General features: G+C 43.2%; 1 protein-coding gene across 10 annotated transcripts in view; it reads left to right on the forward strand.

Annotated features, from left to right (window-relative positions):
• The window catches only part of KANSL1 (KAT8 regulatory NSL complex subunit 1), a 199,526-nt gene that overhangs the window by 121,742 nt on the left and 51,662 nt on the right, over positions 1 to 26,122 (forward strand). For 9 of the 10 annotated variants that reach the window (XM_040989227.1, XM_040989225.1, XM_040989220.1 and 6 more), the window contains one exon: positions 25,872 to 26,013. In XM_040989227.1, the coding sequence (XP_040845161.1) occupies positions 25,872 to 26,013 (142 nt within the window). Of the gene's footprint in view, positions 1 to 22,585; positions 22,787 to 25,871; positions 26,014 to 26,122 lie in introns of those variants that run through there. The other variant, XM_040989228.1, reaches the window with a different exon arrangement.

Below are 26,122 nucleotides of genomic sequence, written 5' to 3' on the forward strand. Positions count from 1 at the left end.
TGTTGTTTAATGCTCAGAATATTGTTCACCTGGTTCAGAAGGTCATAATGAATTGTGTTTATTTTGGCAAGCAGGTTCATTTTAGGCTCTCAGGTTTAATGTATAGGTTGTGCTAGTTAGTTTTGAACATTAATATATACTTTTGGATGTTTAAAAAACACAAGCAGGGGCCCAGCGCGGTGGCACAGTGGTTAAGGTCCTCGCCTTGCACGCCCGGGATCCCATATGGGAGCCGGTTCTAATCCCAGCAGCCCCGCTTCCCTTCCAGCTCCCTGCCTGTGGCCTGGGAAAGCAGTCGAGGACGGCCCAAAGCTTTGGGACCCTGCACCTGCGTGGGAGACCCAGAAGAGGCTCCTGGCTTCGGATCGGCATAGCATGGGCCGTTGCGCTCACTTGGGGAGTGAATGATCGAATGGAAGATCTTCCTCTCTGTCTCTCCTCTCTGTATATCTGCCTTTCCAATAAAAAAATAATAAAAATAAATCTTTTTTAAAAAAAACACAAGCAGTAATTTAGTGGTTTTATGGAGGGAATGTTTAATTGATCAGCTGATCATTAAATATGAATATAAAATGAAGATGGCTTATGTTCTGGCTTCAGATTTTCAGAGAAAGTAGATCATTCCAGGCTAGTAGTATGAAGTAAAAGGCTACTTATCCACCTATCAGATTGAAAAATCATTTGATTTGTGTTAGAGAGTCAAAATCACTTTAAAGGGTAAGGGCCCAGCACAGTGACTCAGTTGGCTCAATCTTCACTTTGCATACACCAAGATCTCATATGGGCGCCAATTCTTATCCCAGCGGCCCTGCTTCCCATCCAGCTTCCTCCTCTTGGCCTGGGAAAGCAGTCGAGCAGTAGCCCAAGGCCTTGGGACCCTGTACCCATGTGGGAATGGGAGACCCAGAAGAAGCTCTTGGCTCTGGTTTTGGATCAGCTCAGCTCCAGCTCTGGCTGTTGCGTCGCCTTCTCTCTGAAACTCTGAATTTCAAATAAAAATAAAATCTTAAAACACTGTAAAACCTGAAATAAAATTTCTTTCATAATCCAGCCTTAATTATAGAATTCACAACTGTGATAAATAAAAATTGGTTACAGTTTGAAAATCTATTCCGAGTTGTAGAACAGCTTGCACTTTAAAAGCAAGATGGAAAATCTTTACAGTAGTTGCAGAAGAAATGGTCGGAGCCACCTTGATATGTTGGGAAAATGGGGGACTTGTCAGTTTACTAAAGCTTAATCCTTGTGTGTTCTAAAGAATTTTTAAAATTTGTTTTGTGACTGAGGAGTCGGACTTTCATTCCTCTGTATTCCTGTGAATGATCTTATGCAAATATAGTTGTTCCGAGTTAGCTGTATGAGTGAGTAGGAGAAGGGGAAAGAGGAGGGACAAGCTGTGGTGTTATTTTCTAGGTAAAATTTCTCTGACTTGAAATATGTTTGGCAGCAGTTGCTGTTCTGGAGAGGTCTAAGGCAGCATACTGGAAGAAAACTTCTGGAATTTACTGTATAGGTTTGCTGCTTTGTAGTGTTAGATTTGTGAAGTGCAGTCTATGGGGTGAGAAGAGAAGGGGAGAGAGATTGTATTGAAATTCTGTTCTATCCTAGCCTGATCTAATCCACTGTGTGTGAAGTAGCCTTTTACAGTTCCAAGGCAAGTTTTATCAATGTTCCAAAATGCCTGTCAGAACAGCATGTTACCAATCTAGAGCTATAACCTAGTGTGGCTCAATCCTTGCCTTTTATCTGCTGGGCTCCCATATGGGCACTGGTTTGTATCTTGCTGCTCCACTTCCCATCCAGCTCCCTGTTTGTGGCCTAGGAAAGCAGTAGAGAATGGCCTAAGGCCTTGGACCCTGCGCCCATGATGGAGACCACAAGAAACTCATGGCTTCTGACTTTGGGTTGGTTTAGTTCCAGGCATTATGGCCATTTGAGGCGTTTACTAGTGGACGGTAAACTTTCATGTCTCCCCTTCTCTCTGTATATCTTCCTTTCCAATAAAAATAAGTGAATGTTAAAAAGAAAACGAGGTTTGTACTTAAATCTGCTATTATATTAGAATCAACCTGAAAGCATTTAGGAAAAAACTTGTGGACCCATCTCCAGTTAAATTTGCAGCATTCAAAATTTAAAACTTTCCTACTATTTTATATGCATGAATTTGACATCTTTTCATTTAATTATTTTTATAGCCCTTGCATGTTGTACCTGCTGAGCTATGATTTTTGCAGTTTTATTTGTTGAAGTCATTAGTAGATATATGAAGACCTCAGCTATTATGTAAGTTAAAATATAAAGCGTATCACCACACTTATTAAAGAATAGTGGATAGGAGAGATGCAGCAGGTGAGGTTGCCATTTGGGTTACCTTGCATCCGCAGTGGGAATGCCCAGGGTCAAATTTTCTGCCTCTGGTGTGAACCAGCTTCCTTCTAATACACCGGGCACATAGCAGATGCCATCCCAATTTATTTGGGTATCTGTCACCTGTATGGGAGACCCAGATGGAATTCTAGATTTCTATTTTCTGGCTGGCCCAGTCCAAATGGCCAGCATTTGGGGAGTGAACCAGCAGATGAAAGTTACTCTGTTACCCTGCCTTACATATATGTAAGCAGTCCACATTCTTTTGTTTCCGACTGGTTTGCTGGATTATTGATAAGTTAGACCTCCAAATATCTCTCGCTGTAGTTGATGGTGGTGTAAATCTGTTAAGTAATCCTGTCAGATTGCCTAGCTAATCTTGTAGGTCATCACAAAGCATTGTTGCTCAGAGATTGATGAGTTTTCAGACATGAGCAAATTTTACATACACATTTTCTGTCTTCAGATAGGTGGTATCTTTGAGTAGAATTCCCAAGTACCATATTTTTAAAATTTAGAACATTTGTATTTAAGGTGCTTCATCTCCATGACTGAATCTGTGCTGTATTTTTGCCAGCCCAAGTAAGAACCAGTACTTTTAACATTGTTGGGAATGAAATAGGCAGTTTATTAATTCATCTAGGACATATTGGGTTACAGTGGTGTTCTGCGACACATGGCCCCTGTTTAATGGCTGTCAAGGGGAGGAGGGAGGCAAGCTGACAGTGTTTCTCTTCTCTTACCTAGTTTCTTTTCATTGGCAAATCTTACTCCACCTTTCTGTTCCATTTTTAATACAAGCAGCACAATTGACTGTCTTTTGCCATAATAGCCTCAGAAGCCTCTTTTTCTCACTGCTGCTATTTATTGATGATCTAAAGTGTGTTCACACCACTGCCAGAGCCTCTTCCATGTGTAAGTAGCCTGCTCAGATTTCACCCAAGATTTCCTGTTGAAGTTAGCTTAAAATTCAGATTGTTGTGAGCTCAAGATCTGCGCATAACCTGTCCAAGTCCTCCGACTTTTGGTTAAGCCTACTTGTGAATGTGCAGGGAACCCTTTGGAAATGACCCTCCACCCCTGCTGGGCTAATGATTAATTTTCTTATTTAAGCCCATTTCAATTTATTTGTATGCTAAAATATTTCACTAATAGTATTCCTTGGTGATGTCCACAACCAAATATACTTTAAATGTCTATTGTATAGACCTCAGTTATGATTAAAAAAAGCAATGTGAGCGAATGGAAAGTATGAGGGCTTAAACACAAGCAAATAGCTTTACTTAGATATTTTAGAATGCACACTGTTGAGTCAAACATTAAAGTCCTACTGACACTGATTAGCTGTGTAACTTTGTTTAAATTACTCAATCTGTGATAACTAGTAACTTGTAATAATAGTATTTACTTTTGTTGGGTTATTTCAAACACTAGAAATGTATGCATGTCAGATACCAGACCCTTCATTTCTAGTATTACTAACACTAGTAGACTGACTATAGTATGTTCCATCCTTTCGAGATTTTAAATCCAGAGAGCCGATGTGATAATAGGGGTAATGATCGAGTGTACTACTATGAAACATAAATGTACCAATTGAACTGAAAGCTTGAAATTTTGGTTGAATTACTTTTTTTTCTTCTATTTGTTTCTATTGGAAAGTCAGATTTCCAGAGAGGAGGAGAGACAGACAGAACTTCCTGCTGCTTCACTTCCCCAGTGACCACAGTGGGTGTAACTGAGCTGCTCAGAAGCCAGGAGCTTCTTCCCGGTCTCCCACATGGGGGCAGGGTACCAAAGACTTTGGGTCATCCTCCACTGCTTTCCCAGGCCACAAGCAGGGAGCTGAATGGGAAGTGGAGCAGCCAGGACACAAACTGGCGCCCATATGGGATTCTGGTTCTTAAATATGCAGGATTAGCTTGTTGGGACACAGTGCCACCCCCAATGGAGGAATTTTTTAAAGCTTCAAAGTACAAAGGAACTTTCTTTCATGATTCCTGAACCAATAACTGAATTGCTGAGAACTGGGAGCTTTGTCTGTTTGGACTGAAGCTGTTAGATCATGTTTTAAATTTCCTGTGATTTCTCAGTTATGTCACCTTCAGGGCTCATTTGTTCATTAAAAAAATAATTACGGAATGCTGTTGATGGCCAGCCTTTTATAGTTGCTGTAGAGAATGGAAGAGATAGAAATCCCTACTTCCTTTTTCTCATTGGAAGTAATATGTAGCATATATATTATGTTAGATGAGAGCAAATGTTTGGAGAAAAATGCTTTGAGGAAGGATAAAGGAACACAGAAGGGGAAAGAGGTTGCAGTGCTGCATAGGATTGTCAGGGAAGGCATAGTCAAAATTATGTTCAAACAGATAAGTAGTCAACTGTGCAAGTATTTCAAGAAGACATTTGGAGCAGAAGAAATGGCAGGTGCAGAAACTTATATGACAGAGCGTGCCTGCAGTCCTCACAGCAAGCAAGCCAGTGGAGACAGCAGTGAGTACAGAAGCTTAAAAACTTTGTTATGAGAGGTGGAATTTATGGTAATAGCAGAAAAATGTTAATTTGAAAGAATTATAGAAGGGGAGAGACAGTGAGGGAGACTAGAATCTTTGATCTGCTGATTGACTCCCCAAAACGACCACCATAGCCAGAGCTGGGCCACTCCAAAGCTGGAAAGTCAGGAGCTTGTTTTGGATCCCCGGTGTGAATGCAGAAGCCCACACACTTCTGTCATCCCCCTCTGCTTTTCCAAGCCATAAGCAGAGAGCTGAATGGGAAGTGGAGCAGCTGGGGCCACAGGCAAATATTAACTATTGTTAATAGTCCCATTATCCAATAAGTGCAAGCATTTTTAGTGATTTTTCCATGTCCTCTCCTTGAAGGTTTTTAAGATTTTTGACAGAGAGAGATCTTTCATCCTCTGATTCGATCCTCAAATGGCCATAATGACTAGAGCTAATCGGAAGCCTTTGACCTTCTCCTTCCTGCCCTCCCAGACCGTAAGCAGGGAACTAGATGGGAAGTAAATGGAGGAGCTGGCCCACAAACTGGTACCTGTATGGGCTGCCAGTGCCAAAGGTGCAGGATTAGCCTGCTTCCACTGTTGCTCTCTCTCTCATATTTGTTGCTGTTGCTGTTTTTAAAAGATTTATTGGGCCCGGCGCAGTGGCGCAAGTGGTTAAAGGTCCTCGCCTTGCACGCCCCGGGATCCCATATGGGTGCCGGTTCTAATCCCAGCAGCCCCGCTTCCCTTCCAGCTCCCTGCCTGTGGCCCGGGAAAGCAGTCGAGGACGGCTCAAAGCTTTGGGACCCTGCACCCGTGTGGGAGACCCAGAAGAGGCTCCTGGCTTCGGATCAGCATAGCATCGGCCGTTGCGCTCACTTGGGGAGTGAATCATCGGATGGAAGATCTTCCTCTCTGTCTCTCCTCTCTGTATATCCACCTTTCCAATGAAAAAATAATCTTTTTTTTTTAAAAGATTTATTTTTTGGGATTGATGCTTTAGTGTGGTATGTTAAACCAGTGCTTGCTGTTCCTATATCCTCATGTAGGTGCTGGTTCAAGTCTCAGCTGCTCTGCTTCTGATCCGGCTCTGTGTTGGCCTGTCTTGAAAAAGCAATGGATGATAGCCCAAGTCCTTGGGGCCCTAAACCCTGTGGAAGCAAGAAAATACTTGCATTTTATGGCCATTTGAACCAAAGGCTAGAAGACTCCCCCATCTCTATATCTCCACTATAGATAAACATAAAAATATCTCATTGATTTTTAAAGTCAAGAGTTACAGAGATAGGGAAAGTCAGAAGTAGGTCCCATCCACCAGTTCACTTCCCAAATGGCTGGAAAGGAGCTAACTGGACCAGGCTGACGCCAGGACAGGCTGCTTCTTTTTTATAATTGAAATTTTAAAAATCTTTATTTGTGGCTCTGAAGCACAGCAGCGGGAACTACAGCTTAGTTGAGGCAACTCCCAATAACCCCCACCAAATCTGCCCCAGCCCCAATTCCTGCGCATGCCAGTATGTGCAGCAGACCCAGTCGGGTCTGTGCTGCATCCCAGTTGGGCTCTCCTATACACACACTTACGTGTGTTGCAGCTTAGCTCAGCCCACCTCACCACACTAACCAGTCCATATGTGTGCTGACAACTGCTGTGCCTTCTCTCCCTGTCTACCCTTAGCCCTGACTATTGTGCACACCAGTGGAAGCTGCAGCCAAACAGGGGAGTGCCCAGTTTCCCTACAAAGCCTAGTCCCCATCCCAGATCTTGCAGTTTCCAAGGGATATCGCAGTCCAGTCTGATACTACTTGCACTTAGCCTGTCCCTTCCCCAAACCCAGATATGCATGCAGGCTGACAATTCTTGTAGTTGCCCAAGGTCTGTTGCAGTCTAGATTGCCCTCAGTTCCAGCTTTCAGGCTCACTAGTTGCAACAGTGGCCCAACAGGGAAGCCCCTGAAGCACCCCCAACAGGCTTTTCCTGGCCCCAGGTCTTGCGTGTGCTGGTGAGTATTGTGGCCTGGTCTTGCCTGGCCTGCCTCACATAGGCATTTGCTAACAGGTTCTACAGCCTGGTTCTGCCCAGACTGCCCCAGTCCCAGCTCATGCTGGAGGGTGCTTCTTCCTGGCCTGCACCCTGTCCTGACTCACCTGCCAGTGGATGTTGCAGACTAACCTGCCTGGACCTGAACCTGCTGGTTCTCAGGTTCACCAGCTAAGGCTGCATCTTTTTTTTTTTTAAGATTTATTTTTATTATTTTTTCATTGGAAAGGCAGATATACAGAGAGGAGAGACAGAGAGGAAGATCTTCCGTCCGATGATTCACTCCCCAAGTGAGCGCAACGGCCGATGCTATGCCGATCCGAAGCCAGGAGCCTCTTCCAGGTCTCCCACGCGGGTGCAGGGTCTTCGACTGCTTTCCCGGGCCACAAGCAGGGAGCTGGAAGGGAAGCGGGGCTGCTGGGATTAGAACCGGCTCCCATATGGGATCCCGGGCGTGCAAGGTGAGGACCTTAACCACTTGCGCCACCGTGCTGGGCCCAAGGCTGCATCTTTTAACAGTGAGGTTCCCCAAGTTCCTCTGTGAGAACACTCTCAGTCCTGCACATACATTGTTGCTGAGCTCAGCCTGACTTAGCCCACTTTCAGTCCCAACCTTCACTGGCAGGTACTGTTACCTTGCCAGAGCAACCTGCACCCATTCCATCTCTTCACTGGTGGGTGCCCAGCCCTGCCTAGCCCACCCTTAGGCCCAGCTCTGATGTGGATCAGTGGGTGCTTGGACCCAGTTTAGCCGGTTCCACATCTGTTGGCTCTCCTGAAGAGCAGGTGCTGGAGCCTAGCCAAGTCTGACACATTCCAAGACCCAAGCCACACACTTGTAGACAGACATTGTAGCTACGTTCAGCCCGATCCACCCACATTACCGGCTCTTGGGTTTACCAGTGGGGACGGTGTGTGTGGTGTGTGTGTTGGGGGAGGGGAGGGGGCGTTTCTCCTCATTTCCTGACCAGGCTAGTTCCCCGTGACAGAGCCTGTGTGTGCTTGTGGTTGCCCTGATACAGCCTAGGCCTGGCCTGGCCTGAAATGGCCCACATCCTATCACAACTACTGTGTATACTAATGTGCTACAGTTTAGACCAGCCTTGCCTGGTCTGGCTCACAACCACCCAAACTCTTGTGCTCAGCAGTGGGAGCTACAGCCCAGTAGTAGGGGAGTTCCCCAAGCTCCCCCAACCATGCCCCTGGGAAAGTAATGGAAAGTAGTGGAAGATGTCCCAAGTGCTTGCACCCTTGCACCCTTGCACCCTTGTTGGAGACCTGGATAAAAATCACCGACTATTGCAGCCATTTGGACAGGGAAGCAGCAGATGGAAAATATTATCTTTCTCTTCTTCTGTCACACACATAAAAAAAAAATCTTTAAAGTGGCATTTTTTTTTTTTTAAAGATTTATTTTTATTATTTTTTCATTGGAAAGGCGGATATACAGAGAGGAGAGACAGAGAGGAAGATCTTCCGTCCGATGATTCACTCCCCAAGTGAGCGCAATGGGCCGATACTATGCCGATCCGAAGCCAGGAGCCTCTTCCGGGTCTCCCACGCGGGTGCAGGTTCCCAAAACTTTGGGCTGTCCTCGACTGCTTTCCCGGGCCACAGGCAGGGAGCTGGAAGGGAAGCGGGGCTGCCGGGATTAGAACCGGCGCCCATATGGGATCCCGGGTGTGCAAGGTGAGGACCTTAACCACTTGCGCCACCGCGCCGGGCCCTAAAGTGGCATTTTAAAAGTTATCACATGATCACCATTGATTGATGGTCGTCTAAGCATTTCAAGTGTATCTTTAAATACTTTCAGAAGTTATGGACTAGGGATTTCCTACATATGAATCTATGAATGTGGAAAATTGCAACTTTTATGCTGCGTAAGAAGAGTTTTTGAACTGTATTGGGAGACTGAAAAACTGAAGGGCTATCGAGACTTGGCTGTGGTTGAAGTTGAGACTGCTTTAAACATAAGAGTAAGTCCCCGGAGCCCCCTGGTACCGGGAGCCCCCTGATAGCAGTTCAACAGAAGAGTCACCGGGAGAAAATGAACTTACGGTTCTTTGTAATCTGCCTTCATGCTTGATGTTGTAACCAGACATTCTGTTGTTAGTATCGGACTATTAGCTTTTAAATGTTTTATATGGTAGAAAAATAATTTTTTTAAGATTTATTTATTTTTATTAGAAAGGTTTACAGAGAGGAGAGACGGCTGTTGTGAGTACAGCTCCGTCACAGTATATCTGTGGCATTTGCCTGGTGTCCATACGCACTTTTTGTGATAGTCCTAAGGGTCACCAGGGAGACTTTGAAAACTCCTTCTGTCTTACTTGGAATTGCTTAAGCTTCATCTGTGTCAACAACAGATGCATCTGTGGGCTTTCACAGAGCAGTTTGGATTGTTTTCACATACTTTTTGAGGGTAGTGGGTGTATGGCCTAGTGAAGTTTCTGTTTTTAATTTCATTTGAAATCATATACAGATCTCTGGAAAGTTGTTTGTTCCATGATGTAATTAACTTGCACAATTATCTTTATTTCTAAACTGTAGACTTTTCATACAATTTTTGCTTAGCTTTAAATGGTAAAGACAGTTGGCAGGCCAAGTTGATATAAAACTTGTTGCTTTATATAGCCTGGTAATATTTTCTCATCTGTAGTAAAATTGAAAAAGCACTAATGTACTTTAGCTTTTTAAAAGTCATTTTAAGGGTAGGCAAGTTTGTGAGAGAAAAATTTCAAAATTTCAGTACACGATGCCAATGTGGTGGACTTAGGCCTAGACAGATCCTTAGAGATTATCTAAATAAACAACAAAACCTTTGCAAGAAAAATTATTCTGGAGTTCAGCAAAGTAGCCTAGTGGCTTAAGTCCTCGTCTTGCAAACACTAGGATCCCACATGGGTGCCAGCTCTTGTCCTGGCAGCCCCATTTCCCATCCAGGTCCCTGCTTGTGGATTGAGAAAGCAGCAGATTGCCCAAACCTTTGTGACCCTGCACCCAAGTGGGAGACCTGGAAGAAGCTCCTGGCTCCTGACTTTGGATTGGCTCAGCTCCAGCCATTGCTGCCGCTTGGGGAGTAAATCATCTGACAGATCTTTCTGTCTGTCTTCCTCTCTTTATATCTGCCTTCCAAATAAAAATAAATAAATCTTTAAAAAAAAGTATTCTGAATTTCATCTGATCAGAATTTTTCTGTGTGATATAAAGCATGACCTCCTTCGGTGAGAAATGCACATATTTGTTAAATTACTGCTCCAGTAGGCTGATGAACTATAACAGGATTAAGGTTTCGGCTGGGAACTAGTTGCGTATTCATCAACTGATTTGACGGTCAGCTACTAGTGAAGTGTAATGACTTTTAACTCAACTTTACATTTATTTTGTTATCTAATTTTAAAACTAGCTCCAGTTAGTTACAACTAGCCATTTCCTCTTTCTGTAAATATGCTATCAATAATGCATCTTTAAATTTGTTTATTAGAATCTTTATCCCTTGTTTACAAGATTATAGTAAAATAATGACATGTGATCCTACCTAAACTGTCTAGTACAACTCCTATGGTGGAGCTTGATACTCTGTTGAAGAATCTTGGAATTGGGCCCAGCACGGCAGCCTAGACATAGTTCCTCACCTTACTTGCACCCAGATCCCGTATAGGTGCGGATTTGTTTCCTAGCTGCCCCATTCCTATCCAGCTCCTTGTTTGTTGCCTGAGAAGGCAGCAAAGGATGACCTAAGGTCTGAGAACCCTGCACCCAAGTTGGAGACCTGAGGAGAGGCTCTGGCTTCAGATAGGCTCAGATCCAGCTGTTGTGGTCACTTGGGGAGTGAACCAGTGGATGGAGGATCTTTCTGTATCTCCTCTCTGTAAATCTGATTTTACGATAAGAATAAATAAACCTTAAAAAAAAAAAAACTTGGAGTAATGGTTTCTTAGTTTCTTAGTTTTCGATTTGTAAATGAAGAAGTCTGTCTTCCTTCCATTTTTAGAATATTTAATAATTAAGTTCATTTTGATACTTATCCACTCTGACTTTAAAATAGTGGTTTTCCTTTTTCTTTGAGTTAGAGACACAGAACTCCCATTTGCTGGCACACACTGCACATGCCAGGGCTAAAGCTAAGAGGTAGGAGTCAACCCAGTTTTCCCAGCCTTCACGTAGGTGGTTGGAACCCAGTTACTTGACCCATCCCTGCTGCCTTCCAGGGTCCATACTAGCAGAAAGCTGGAGTCAGGAACAGGGTAGATGTCAAACTCTGCACCCAGTGTGGGACATACACATAACTGTTACTCCAAACACCTGTCCCTTATTCCTTGCCCCCCCCCCCGTGTTGTTAATTTCTTCAAAAAGTGATCTAGCAATGATTTTCCAAATTTGCATACTTTAGTTGTTAAGAACAGGAACTCTAGACCAGAGTAAGTGCTTTGGGTCAAGATGATATGACCTTGTCTTAGTTTCATGTAGTAATGGTAATAGTAGCTGTCCTACAGGATTACTTAGGGGGATTGTGTTAATTAATATATATACCGTAGGAAGAGTTTTGCGGAGTAAGCACTTTATTTATGAGTCTTATATATTTTTTTAAATTCTCAAAAGGAAGCATCAGAAAATGAATTTCATCCGTTATTACATGACCTCTGTGCTTCTTCACATTAGTACTAGAAATCTAAGCTTTTAATATAACTGTACTGCTCTTATTCTTGGAACTGTTAATTATTTGTAGTTAGGATTTTTTTATCAGTATATTAGAACACATCATTAGTGATTTTTAAAAAAGATTTAATTGGGCCCGGCACGGTGGCGCAAGTGGTTAAAGGTCCTCGCCTTGCACGCCCGGGATCCCATATGGGCGCCGGTTCTAATCCCGGCAGCCCCGCTTCCCTTCCAGCTCCCTGCCTGTGGCCCGGGAAAGCAGTCGAGGACAGCCCAAAGCTTTGGGACCCTGCACCCGCGTGGGAGACCTGGAAGAGGCTCCTGGCTTCGGATCAGCATAGTATTGGCCCGTTGCGCTCACTTGGGGAGTGAATCATTGGATGGAAGATCTTCCTCTCTGTCTCTCCTCTCTGTATATCCGCCTTTCCAATAAAAAAATAATAAAAATAAATCTTTTTAAAAAAAAAGATTTAATTACTTAAAGAGTTAACAGAGATGTGAGAGGCAGAGAGTACTCAAGCAATGAACTCCATCCACTAGTTATCTGTAAATGACTGCAACTACCAGGGCTGGACCAAGCCAAGTCCAGGAACTGGGGTCTTCATCTGGGTCTCCCACATAGATGCAGGGGTTTGGGTTCTTGGCCATCTTCCCTGCTGCTTTTCCCAGGCCGTCAGCAGGTCATCGAAACAGTAACGAACAGCCAGGAGAGATGCTGACAGTGTGGGTGATCCTTTCTTACTTGTCAAAGGTCCCTAGTATATTACTGTCACTATATTTTCACTTTAAGAAAATGAAGCATACCTTACCCTGGATGTTGGAAGTTAATTTAGAAAAATGTGGGGGTTTTTTTGTTTGTTTGTTTTTTAATCAAATTTACAGAAAGAAACATCACCTGGCTGCGGGGTCACAACTAAGCGGTAGTAGCAATTAGCTGGAGCTAAGCTGATCCAAAGGCAGGAGCTTCTTCTAGGTCTCCCACACGGGTGCAGGGTCACAAAGCTTTGGCCAATCCTCTGCTGCTTTCCCAAGCCACAAGCAGGGAGCTGGGTGGGAAGTGGGGCAGCTGGGACACATACTGGCACCATGTGGGATCCTGTGTGTGCAGGATAAGGATTTAGCTACTAGGCTACCATGTTACGCCCTGTGTCTGTCTTTAAGTTCCCATTTCTTAAGTGTGTTTGAAGATGCTTATGAAAAAAGATCTTGTGGTAATTAAGTACAGTCAGATATGATAGTCAGAAGTTGGTGATGGCAACAACTTTCATTTATTGAGTACATACAGTTATGTGGGATGTTGTGTTTGGCACTTAAAAAAAAAAGTGTTATATTGGGGGCTCAACACTGTGGCCTCACCTTTGGTATGGGTGCCGGTTCTAATCCCAGCAGTTCCACTTCCCATCGTGCTTCCCGCTTGTGGTCTGGGAAAGCAGTCAAGCATAGCCCCAGGCCCAGGACCCTGCACTCATATGGAAGACCCAGAGGAGCTCCTAGCTCCTGGCTTCAGATTGGCGAAGCACCAGCCGTTGTGGTCACTTGGGGAGTGACTCATTGGATGGAAGATATATTCCTCTCTGTCTCTCCCCCTGTATGTGTATATGTTACATCGGACTAGCATTGTGATTCCTCGGGTTCAGTTACTGCTTACAGCACTGCTGTGTCACGTTAGAGTGCCAGATTGAGTAACAGCTGCTCTTCTTCGTCCAGCTTCCTACTAATGCACTTGGGAAAGCAGTGGAAGATGGCTTGTATAGTTGGTCTCGTGGCTTCTGCCTTGACCAACTCTTGACTGCTATCGGCCATCTGCAGAGTAAGCTTCCATCAGCAGATGGAAGCTCTCTCTGTCCTTTAGCTCTGCCTTTGAAATAAATATTTAATTTTTTAATCTTTATGTTTTAAATATTATTTACATAGTTGAGACGGATGTGCACCCATATGGACCTGTGATAGGGTGAGTTGGATAAAAAAAGTTTTTTTTCCTTCTTCCCTGCTCAGAGGGGAGGGGACCACCCCTTTCTGTCAAACCACATCAGCACTCAGTCATTTGATGACTCTTCAGAGACCCCAATGTAGGGAAGGGTGTTCTGAGGGTTTTACTTGAGTGATTTTGATAGTTCTGGGAAGCTACTGGTTTCATTGTTTCAGGGTTGAGAAAATCCTTCCAAAGTCTATTGGCTGACAAGTCAATCTAGTGCATTCACAGATCTAGGAACATGTTGCAAAGCTTGACAAGGAGAAATGTCTAATCTGCTTTCTGTCCTCCGACGAGGCAGTTTACGTCACCTGTTGACCTAGATTAGCTCACTGTCATGTCCCTCATGCATTTGGATGTGCTGTCCACCGATTGGGCATGAGCAACTGAGGAGGCTCAGTCCTGATACATGTACTCCAAGGAGAGACCACACATTCAGTGACTCCCTTGACCAGAGTCTGAGTCCAGCTGTCTGGTTTGGGAGTCTGAAAAGAAACCTCTCTTTGTGTGGGGTGGTCTCAAGACTTGACTCTTGTGTACGCCATCCAGTGAAGGGTCAGGTTTAGTTTGTCACCTGCAATAGTCAGTCTACTTACTGGAGGATGCAGTTTAGTTAGTTCCAGCCCAGCCAGCAGGTACCACTGCCTTATTCAGCCTATCCCATACCTAACGCTGGCTCCTTTACCCATCAGCAATAGATACAACCTAGCAGGGGAGTGCCCAAAGTTCTCCCTGCTAGTCATGTTCCCAAACCCAAATCTTACACCTGCTGGGGGTACTGTGATCCAGCTTGACATGACTTGCACCCATTCTGGCTCTCATACACCTCAGCGGGTGCAGAGCCTAAACCAGCCTGGCCCGCCCCAAGACCAGCTCTCAGGCTCACCAATGGAAACAGCAGCCCCGCAAGGTAGTCCCCAAAGTTACCCATCGGGCCTGCTCCAGCCCTGGGTCTTGAGTCTACCTGTGGGTGCTATGTCCTGGTCTGAGATGACCTACACAGAGTTTCAGCATTCAGCAGCAAATGCTGCAGTCTGACTCAGCCCAGCCTGTCCCTAGTCCCAGCTCTTGCCAGGGAGTATAGCAGCCTAATCCAGCCCACCCCCAGCCCTCATGTGAACTGATGAGTGTTGCAGACTAACCCAGCGTGGCCTGTATCCTGTCCTGACTCTCATTCATGTCAGTGTGTACTGTGGACTGACCCTGCCCAGCCTGCCCCGACACCCATCATATATATATACTCCAGTGGGTGCTGCAGTCTAGCTTGGTCTATATTAAATCTTTATCCTTTTGAAAAAGACTTGAGTGTATTATCTTTCATTGGCCCGGGGCGGGGAGATGACTCTTACTGTATCCTAAGATTCAAATGCTTAGGGGCCTGTCCTGGAGGGGTAAATAGATTAAATTTCCACCTGCAGTGCTTTTTTTTTTTTTTCCTCCTGTGTATGATTTGTGTCCCAGCTGCTCCGATTCAGCTCTCTGCTAATGTGCCTGGGAAAACAGAGGATGGATGGCCCAACTCTTTGGGTCCCTGAACCCAGGTGGGAGACCTAAAAGAAGCTCCAGGTCCCTCGCTTAGAATCAGCCCAGCTCCACTGCTACAGCCATTTGGGGAATGAACCAATGGGTGGGAGATCTTCATTTTTTTTCTGTCTCTGTAAATCTGCATTTGATGTTAAATTAAATATTTAAAATACGCTATTTCAGATGCATTTCAATCCAGGTAGAGAAGAACCAGCAAAGTAATTTTTAAGTTCATATGGAGCCAAGTTCGAAACTTGACAAGAAAACTTTGAAATGGAACATGAGTATCACGTGATTCAAGATTCTGTTAGAAAACACTTCATATGAAAATTAAGGCGTTGTGGAAACATTTTATGTTTAAAAGTTGGAACATAATTTCAGAGATCTATGATACTCTGCCTAAGCTCCATTGATGTGAGTTTTTTGGGGTTTTTAAAGATTTTTTTTGTTTATTGGAAAGTCAGATATACAGAGAGGAGGAGAGACAGAGAGGAAGATGTTCCGTCCGATGATTCACTCCCCAAGTGAGCGCAACGGCCGATGCTATGCCAATCCGAAGCCAGGATCCAGGAACTTCTTCCAGGTCACCCATGCAGGTGCAGGGTCCCAAAGCTTTGGGCTGTCCTTGACTGCTTTCCCAGGCCACAAGCAGGGAGCTGGATGGGAAGTGGAGCTGCCGGGATTAGAACCGGCGCCCATATGGGATCCCGGTACGTTCAAGGCAAGGACTTTAGCCGCTAGGCCATGCCGCCGGGCCCTAAGATTTTTTTTTAAAAAAAATTTTTGCTTAAAAAGGGAGAGAGCAAGACCAAGAGAGACTCTTCCATCTGCTGCTTCACTTCCCAGAAGTCCAGAGTGGCCCGGGTTGGGGTATAGGGACCCACACTTCATCTTCTTCATTCTTTCCCTGGCACATCAGCCAAGAGCAGGGTTGGAAGTGGAGCAGCTATACCTGCTACACCATAACATCTGCTCCTTCACTTTCTTCACTTTTAATAAAAGTATGGGCACCTAGTATTGGCAAAGTATTGAAAGAATACAAAGTAAACAAAACACAGCAGTGAACCACAGGTTAAAAATCCTTGCTATACAGCGATGGCTTTTAGTGGTGGAAGTAGCTGACAATAAGATACATAGCTTGAAATATTTTTCATGAAGGTTCTGTTACAAAGACAGGGGGAAAATGATACATATATGTGGGGTGGAGGGAGCTTTGACAAGAATCAAGAGAAAGTTTCAGTGAAGTAAGTTTTGAGGAAATGGTTTGACAGAAATGATGGTATCTGCCTTGGGAATAGCAGATGAAAGGTTCTGTGGTTCACTGGCCTCAAATGTTCAGTTCACAGTGGAGACTGGAATAGAATGAGCCTGGCAGAGAATAGGAGATGAGGTCAGGGAAGCTGCAGGTGTGTGGTGGAGTGGCTACTGCCTTTTGGGAGCCTTACAGGTGTATTGCGTGGAAACCGGTTTTTACTCAAGCTGGAAACAGCTGGACGGAGTAGAAAAGTAATATGACCTAAACTATCCTGTTATGCAATGCCAGTCATAGGGCTATGTTGAAGTTTATTGTTACCTGTCTGCCTGGCCCTTGATCTTGCAGCAGGATTACTTAGATATAGTGGGCATTCCTTCCTTCTTAGAATGAGCTTCCCTGGGCCACTTTTGATCACACTTTTGGAAATGAGAAAATAGCAGGACTGAGTTGCTCTCCTGTGTTGGTGGGATTTGTAAGATGCCTTGTCATCATGCTGTTCCTCTGCCCCAGAGTACTTAAACCAGCCTTCCTCTTTCTTTCAGTTTTGCTTTGGGGGGACTTTGTTGCTGTTCTTTATGTTATTTGTAGGGATTGTGTTTGTGTTTATAACAGGGATAAAATGGGAGAGAGGCATCTGTATTCTCTTATGTGTAACAAATTAATTTTTGGTCCCTAAACCTCAGTGCCTTTTTGAGTGGTATTTCTGAAAGCATGATCTTCCGTGTTTTATGTGTAACAACTATATAAGAAGTATATTTTAATGCAGGTTTTAAGAGTTAAGACTCGTGTTTCAGGAAGACTTATTTCTATTTTATTTGAAAGCTGAGAGATTTTCCATCTGCTGGTTCACTCCTCAGTTGTCTGCAAAAGCTCCTGCTGAGTCAGGTCAAAACCAAGTACTTGGGCATCACCTGCTGTCTGCCAGAGGATGCATTGGCAAGAAGGAGTTAATTTAAAAATAAGTAATTGGGCCACAAATCAGGCCCTTAAATGTAGAACGTGGAGGCAGTCTCAGGTGGGTGCTTAATCTCTGTCCCAAACTTCCATCCCATGGAAGGGTAACTTTAAAGCAGGGAAGAGGAACCTTTTTTCTGTTAGGAGCCACTTGGAAATTTATAGCATCATCCATGGGCCATGCAAAACTATTTACTTAAAAATTTACTTAAAAATTAGCCTGCTATGAATTTACTGGATAAGTTCTTTTGGGTTTGTTGTTGTTGTTGTTGTTTGGTTTGTTTTTTAAGATTTATTTATCTGAAAGTTACAGTGAGAGATAGAGACATCTACTGGTTTACTCTCCATGTGACCTGTTGCCAGGATCAGGCATTAGCTAAGCCAAGAGGCTGGAGCTTTTTCCTTTTGGGCTGCATGAGCCCAAGGACTTGGGCCATATGTTGCTGCCTTTCCTAGGCCATCAGCAGGGAGGTGAATCAGAAGTGTAGCAGCTAGGACTCAAGCCAGAGTTCATATGAAATGTCCAGCATCACAGTTGTGTCAAGAAATACTGTCAGCAGAAGCTATAGCAATATTTTTTTTCTACAAATTATCAGAAAGACAAAGAGGAAGAGAAAAATCTGTTCGAAACTTAAGATGTAGGACTGGTGTAGTGGCGGTGGCTCAGCACGTTAACTGAAATCGATACTGAGGAAACGATATATTGAAGACTAGTTTCAAAGTAGTCCACGAGGTTGAGGAGTAGATATTACAAATGAGGGTAAGACAGACCAGAAGTTGATAGTCATGTGTGAGTTTATTATCCTATAGCCTGAATTGAAACTTCAGTTAATGGAAATCTGAGATAAATGGAAAAGTCAGGATTGCTGTTACTGTTACACAAAATAAATGTTGTGGAATTCTGGGTCATCTGGCCCTGTTTACCTATGTCCATCGCCAACTGTTTCTTCCCCTTGTCCACGCGTTGTTTATCCGTCTGACCTCCCTGGTGTGTTCTTCTTCATTCTTCTGCCTGTTTGCTTATCCAAGTCCTCAGTTAGGATTTCATGCCTGGTTTCTCTATGTCTTAATCTCCCAGAATAAATCTGATGTCATACTTAACGCTTTCTTACCTTAGATTTTTTTTTTTAAGATTTATTTTATTTTTATTGGAAAGGCGAATATACAGAGAGGAGAGACAGAGAGGAAAATCTTCCATTCGATCATTCACTCCCCAGTGGCTGCAGTGACCATAGCTGAGCCAATCCGAAGCCAGGAGCCTCTTCCAGGCCTCCCACGTGGGTGTAGGGTCCCAAAGCTTTGGGCTGTCCTCGACTGCTTTCCCGGGCTACAGGCAGGGAGCTGGATGGGAAGTGAGGCTGCTGGGATTAGAACCGGGATCCATATGGGATCCCGGGCATGCACGGCGAGGACCTTAACCACTGTGCCACCGCGCTGGGCCCACCTTAGATTTTTGTAACTATTAACATGTCTCTTCCTCATTAATTTCTAAATTTTTTGAGCCACAGTTCCTGCTTATAACTGTACCCCCCCAGTGTAATCCTTAATAAATAATAGTTACTTTAATGTTGTTAAATGGCAAGAAAGAAAAGGAGAGATGGGGGGGTTCATGGTGGCTTGAATAGTTCCTTTAAATAATCTACTAAAATATTTTTTTAAATAGAGAAGAAGGAGTGTATGCTTCTGACTATAGTGTCTGCATCCATATGAGCACTGGATTAAGTCCCAGATGCTACAGTAGGGATCCAGCTTCCTGCTCGTGCACCTGAATTAAGATAAAACAAATCTTAATGAGAGAAGAAATAATGTTCCCGTCTTGGTTCACTGCCCATGTGGTGCAGTGATTGATCAGGCCAAAATGGAACCAGCTGCTCAATCCATGTGGGAAGCAGGAACCAAACCAAACATGTTATCACTACTTCTTCCAGTGTGTGCATTAGCAGGAAGCTGGAATGAGAAGCTGTAGTAGCCAAGAGTCTTAATTCACATAGTTCATTGTGAGATATGAACATCCTTTAAAAAAAAGATTTATTTTTGTTAAAAAGTCATAGTAACAGAGAGAAGGAGAGATTGAAAGACCTTCTGTCCACTGGTTCATTCCCCAAGTGGCTGCAACAGCCAGAGCTGGAGCTGAGCTGATCCAAAGCCAGGAGCCAGGAGCTTCCTCCAGGTCTCCCACATGGGTGCATGGTCCCAAGTCTTTGGGCCATCCTCCTCTGCTTTCCCAGGCCACGAGCAGAGAGCTGAATGGGAAGCAGGGCAGCCGGGACACAAACCAGTGCCCAGATGGGATCCCTGGGCACACAAAGCAAGGGTTCAGCTGCTAGGCCATCATGCCAGGCCCGGAAATATGAACATCCTAACTGAGGATACCCTTCCTCAAAGTATGCAAATCTTATTTCAATATCAGAAGTAGATCTGAGTTAAAATGTAAAAGCTTAAGCATTCAATTTGCAGAACCAATCTGGGGGTGAATTTTGAATAAGTTCCTTGAACTAGTGACAGAACAGAATAGGGTCCAAGAAAATTTGTAAGATTCACCTCACCCGGGCCCGGCGCGGTGGCGCAGTGGTTAAGCCCTCGCCTTGCACGCCTGGGATCCCATATGGGCGCTGGTTCTATCCCGGCAGCCCCGCTTCCCTTCCAGCTCCCTGCCTGTGGCCCGGGAAAGCAGTCGAGGACGGCCCAAAGCTTTGGGACCCTGCACCCGCGTGGGAGACCCAGAAGAGGCTCCTGGCTTCGGATCAGCATAGTATTGGCCCGTTGCACTCACTTGGGGAGTGAATCATCGGACGGAAGATCTTCCTCTCTGTCTCTCCTCTCTGTATATCTGCCTTTCCAATAAAAAAAATAATAAAAATAAATCTTAAAAAAAAAAAAAAGATTCGCCTCACCCCGAGGTGAATTTACAGACTTGTGTCTTTTCATGAAGATCTGGCTTGGACCCTTGAAGGGTTTTGTTTTTGTTGTTGTTTAACTTGTTTTCCTTTCAACTTAGTAATTTGAAGATTTGCTATCCCACCATGACCTTTACCTCAGTCTGGATACTGTGAATCTGGCAAACTTTGTTCTGTGGGTGGTTTTTATTCAGTTGATTTTTATAAGTAATCTGTGTAAACTTAGAAAGCTCAAATTTGAATCCTTTAGGTTTTTTTTAACACTCTTGAAAATACCACATAACCCTTTGTTAAGTTTATCAATTTTTGGTTGAGCCTAGTAACAGCCTGTGAACATTTTATTTTCAGTTTAGTAGAACTTTTGTCGCATTAGCACATTTGAGGAGTGAACCAGCAGATACACGTTCTCTCTCTCCCTCTCTTCTGCTCCCCCGCATAACTCTTTCAAATAAGTTTTTAAAAAAATCTTGAAAAAAGAACTGGAGATAATAATGAAATGTCAAAAATGAAATTACCACCATTTGGGGTTTTTTTTTTGTTTGTTTGTTTGTTTTTTTTTTTGCCTATACCAATCTTCCATACTGGAATGGAACTAGATGACTTAATTAGGGACAGCTGTCAGGAGGGCTCATGTTGATTTGATGTCTTATCCTTTCATTGCTACTGTTGGATAAACTGATAGCTTTTGTTGTAGTTTGTGAGAAAAAGGAAATATTCGCCTCTGCTGTTTGGCAATGCGCTGGGTAGACAGGGTAGACAAGAGTTGTTAAGGGATTTCCTTTATTTATTTGTTTGAAAGGAAGAGCGATGGAGCAATGTTTCACCTGTAGTTTCACTTTCCAAAGGACTGCAACAGCTGGTTCTGAGCTAAACTCTACCTGGGTCTCTCTTAGGTTGGTGAAACCCCAAGTACTTAACAGGAGCCACCATCTGCCACCTGGGTTTAAAATAGAGTAGTCAAGACTTGATCCCAGGCACTTAAATGTGGGATGCAGGTGCTTAACTCACTGTACCACAGTACCCGTGCCAGTTGTTTTGCTTTGTCTGTTTGGTGACTGATTCTACATTAAGTAACTAAATTATTACCTCTTGTAGTGCCCGAGAAAGATTATACTATTGCTTAATGCCATGGCATAGTAGATTAAGCCCCTGCCAGCAGTGTGGCACCTTATATGGGCCTAGGTTCCAGTCCCAGTGTTCTACTTGTGATTCAGTTCTCTGCTGATGCACCTGGGAAAGTAGCTAAAGATGACCCGAGTGCTTGTGACCCTATAACCATGTGGGAGACCTTGAGTTTGTATTGCTTGTTGTATTTATTAAGAAAAAAGTGTGTTATAAGCCAGCGTGATTGCTGAACTCGCTCATTTTCTACCTCTATGTGTTGGCATCCCATATGGGTTCCAGTTTCTGGCCTTTGCTACTTTCCCCAATCCAGCTCTCTGCTTATGGCTTGGGAAAGTAAAAGAGAATAGCCCCAGCTCTCTGGACCCTGCACCCAAATGGGAGCCGGGAGAACCTGGCTCCTGGCTTTGGATCAGCTCAGCACTGCACCAGCCATTGCGGCCACTTGGGGAGTGAACCAGTAGAAATAAGAGCTTTCTGTCTGGCCTTGTTTCTGTAAATCAAAATCTGCCTTTTCAATGAAAATGATTTTTTTTTAAGTGTCGTGCTCTAGTAGTAATGTAACATTTGTTCTGCCATGAAATTATAGTAGCACCTTCGTAACTGACCCCAAATTACAACTACACACTTACTATATTTTGAATATAAATTATTTTGTGGACATTGGAGTTTGCATGATAGATAATCAGAGTTTAAGCAACATTGTTAAATGAAAACTCTATTTTGAAAATAACTTCCTGTTCTGAATCATCACGTAACAAATTATTTTTAGAAGAAGATTGATGGTAGTAATCCCTTAGTGTTGCCTTTCTGTAATTACTATGTTGACTGATCTCCCAAGCTCAGTCTCTGTTGTATGAGGAATACTAGGACAGAAGGCTTTTTACTTTGTTGCTTTGTAAACCTATGGAAAATGGGTTTTCATTAACATTAAGGAACATTCATTTCTTACAAATTAAAATGTTTTCAGGGCCCAGCACAGTAAGTAGCCTGGTGACTAACGTCCTAGCCTTAGACACGCCAGCATCCCACACGGGCACTGGTTTGTGTCCTGGCTGCTCTGTTTCATTTCCAGCCCTGCTTGTGGCCTGTGAGAGCAGGGGATTACTGCCCAAGGCCTTGGGACCCTGCACCCACATGGGAGACCCCAAAGAAACTCCTGGCTCTAGCTTCAGATCAGCTTAGCTCTGGATTGCAGCCATTTGGGGCGTGAATCAGCGGATGGAAGATCTTTCTGTTTCTCCTCCTCTCTCTAAATCTAACTTCGCAGTATGTATGTATAAACAAATATATAAATGCATCTTTTAAAAAAAATGTTTCTGATCATTTTCTTTCTACTTTCTGAAAGATTATAAGTGTTCTGCTTTTCCACTCCAAATGGGTACAATGGCTGTGGCTAGGCCAGGTGAATGAATGCCAGAAGCACAGAGCTCCATTCAGTTCTCAAGAGTGACAAGAACCCAAGTACCTGCGCCATCTTCTGCTTTTCCAGGCACGTGAGCAGGGAATCGGATCAGAAATGGAGGAGTGCTGAAACTAGTGCATCCAGTGTTGGTTACAGGAACCACCTTCTCTTTCAACAGCTTAATCATAGTTAAGGTTAACTATAGTACCAGTCCTGATAAATAGAATTTCATTAAAACCCCTTAGTACATTTCTGTACTATTCTGTATTTTTAATAGTACCTATTCTTGGTTTTTTCATTTTATGTTTTCCATTCAGCTTTACCCTCTGAAATTGTCATATTAATAACATAAAGGGTAAATTAATGTTGAGAATTTTTTGAATAAATTCATTTATTTACCTGCTTTATCAAAATTATATTATAATTAATTTTGCTGAGTGCAGTGAAACCTGTTTTCGTCATGAACAGCTAATGTTCTTCAGGAATAGAATCTCATGATGCCTAGGTTGACATTTTCCAGCTAGCAGAGTATTTCCAAATTATTCTTCAAAAGGCACTATTGTCAGTTTTTATGGTTGTGAGTGGAGTATGAATTGCAGACTTTTTTTGAGTTTTTGCAATTTAGGTTACAAGTGACATAGTTATCTAACAATACTTTAACCAGATTCTAATAAGCCAGATTAAATATATTTGTAATTAATTAGAATTTTATGTGAATTTCTTGTGTCAAGATTATCTTTTGCAGGTGAGAGAGAGTGCGAGTATTTGGTGCAGAGATTAAAGTAACAGAACTCCAACATCCCTTATCAGTGCCTGGCTTCAGCCCTGGCCTCTGGCTTATGAATCAAGCTTCCTGCTAATCTGTACTCTGGCAGGCAACAAGCGATGGATCACTACCTCCCCTGAAGGGGTCCTGCATTGAGCTCTTGGTATTGACCAGGCTGGATAACAGCTTTTGTAGGTACTTCTGGAGTTGTCCAGCAAGTGGAAAGTCTCTCCCACTGTCATTCTGCCTTTCAAATGAAATAAAATTAAAGCTTTTGAACATTTTCATTTGAACTCATAAATTATAGCAGAATTTTTGGAATTCTGCTAATATATTTTGGCATTTAATTTTCAATTATGTGTGTTACAGATACCTTCTGTTAACCAGTGACTGTTCATTAGATCTTTAATTTTTTCTAAGATTTGGCTTTTTTAAAATAAAGATTTATTTATTTTTATTGGAAAGTGAGATATACAGAAAGGAGAGAGGAAGATCTTAGCAACTACAACAGCCAGAGTTGAGCCTATCCAAAGCCAGGAGCCGGGAGCTACCTCCATGTCTCCCACGTAGGTGCAGGGTCCCAAGGTTTGTGGCCGTCATCTACTGCTTTCCCAGGCCACAAGCAGGAAGCTGGATGGGAAGTGGGGCTGCCAGGATTAGAACCGTCGCCCATATGAGATCCCGGCATATACAAGGCAAGGACTTTAACTACTTGGCTACCGCAAAGGGCCCGTAATTTATTTGTTTTTATTGGAAAGGCAGAATTACAGAGAATCAGAGATACAGAGCAGGAAATATCTTCCATCTGCTGATTCACTCCCCAGATGGCTGCAGGGGTTGGAGCTGAGCCAATCTAAAGCCAAAACCAGGAGCTGCTTCTGGCTTTTCCACTGGGTGCAGGGTTACAAGGCTTTGGGCCATTCTCCACTACTTTCCCAGGCCATAAGGAACTGGATACTGAGAAGTAGAGCAGCCAGGACAGGAACTGGTGCCGTATGACATGCCAGTGCTTGCAGGTAGAGGATTATTCAGTTGAGTCATAATGCTCTTAGTCCTTTCATTTTATGATAGGCAATTTGATGATAATTTTGTGACTTATTTAACAAAATATACCCTATTTGGAGTCCCAGAAATATTGTTCTTTTTGTTCCAGTTTAACAATTTGAAAACCAAAAATTATGCAATAATATTGTGGGGAAAGGAACTAATTTAATTTTTTTGTGTGTAATGATAGGACCATTTGGTACAGTCTTTCCTTGTTGAATTGAAGGCCATGTCTTTCAGCTATCCAGTTCTCAGTTTTGAGGCTCTGGATTATGTTGCATTTGTTTTTTGTTTTTTCTCCATCTTATACCTGAATTAGCATGGCTTTCGCAAAACTCTTGGTATGTGATGATATAAGTTCATGTCATGGTTTTCTTTACCCTTCCTTTGGTGTCATCACCCCCAGCAGCACCATGTTTAATGGATTTATTTCTTAGCTTATATTGAAAACCTAGAAGTTGGGGAAAAAAGAGAAATTTGATTGGAATTTGAATTTATACTAGTGTGAAATTGCTGTCCTAAAGGATGTGTCCTACTATGTCTTTCAGGCTTTATTTTTTTCCTATAAAGATTTTTATGTGTAATATTAGTTTTTATTGATATTACAAATAAATGAGCATTTTCTATTTTCTGGGTTTTTTTTTCTTCAGTTTTTTGTTTATTCATTTTTATTGAACTCCTGAATTCTTGGTTGGTTTTAATGGCTCTTGTTGCCTCTTAAATTTTCTGTAGGGATTATTTTATGTGCCTTGCTTTTTTGTTGTTTTTGTTTAAGCTTTATTTATTTTTATTGGAAAGTCAGATATTCAAAAAGAAGGACAGAGAGGAAGATCCTCCGTCCGATGATTCACTCCCTAAGCGGCCACAATGGCCGAAGCTGAGCATATCAGAAGTCAGGACCAGGAGCCTCTTCCAGGTCTCCCATGTGGGTGCAGGGTCCAAGGCCTTGACTGCTTTCCCAAGCCACAAACAGGGAGCTGGATGGGAAATGGGCCGTGGGATTAGAACCAGCACCCATATGGCATCCTGGCACATGCAATGTGAGGACTGTAGCCACTAGGCTACCATGCCAGGCCTTGCCTATTTTATATAGAAAACACTTGTGTCTGCTGAGGACTTGCTGGCTTCAGAAAAATGTTACACAAAATAGGGATATCAAAAGGCAGTTCTGCTTAGTTATTTTGGGGAGTATCTATTCATTTTTATCTGTAATGCGTTGTTAGTATTTGTTTCAGATTTTTCTTGATGCTATAGTTGGTCTGTATAAGGGCCTTTAGAAGATAAATCCCAGAAACCCCACCCCTTGGCTCATTGGATATTGTGCTGCTAGTCTTGTGTTTCATTCAGTCTATTTCCTTTCAGGAGACGCAGGTCAGAATGGAGATGGGCAGCAGATCGTGCAGCAATCGTCAGCCGCTGGAACTGGCTTCAGGCTCATGTTTCCGACTTGGAATATCGAATTCGGCAGCAAACAGATATTTACAAACAGATACGTGCTAATAAGGTAAGCAATAAATATCTGGTGTTTTTCAGCCCGGCTATGAACTACCATTATCTGTTTCCTCTGATGCTTTGCTACCCTTTCAAAAACACTTGACGTCGTCAAGATAAGT

Source organism: Ochotona curzoniae, unplaced genomic scaffold, assembly GCF_017591425.1.
Source record: "Ochotona curzoniae isolate NIBS_2020 unplaced genomic scaffold, NIBS_Ocur_1.0 contig_520, whole genome shotgun sequence".
Taxonomy (NCBI): Eukaryota; Metazoa; Chordata; class Mammalia; order Lagomorpha; family Ochotonidae; genus Ochotona; species Ochotona curzoniae.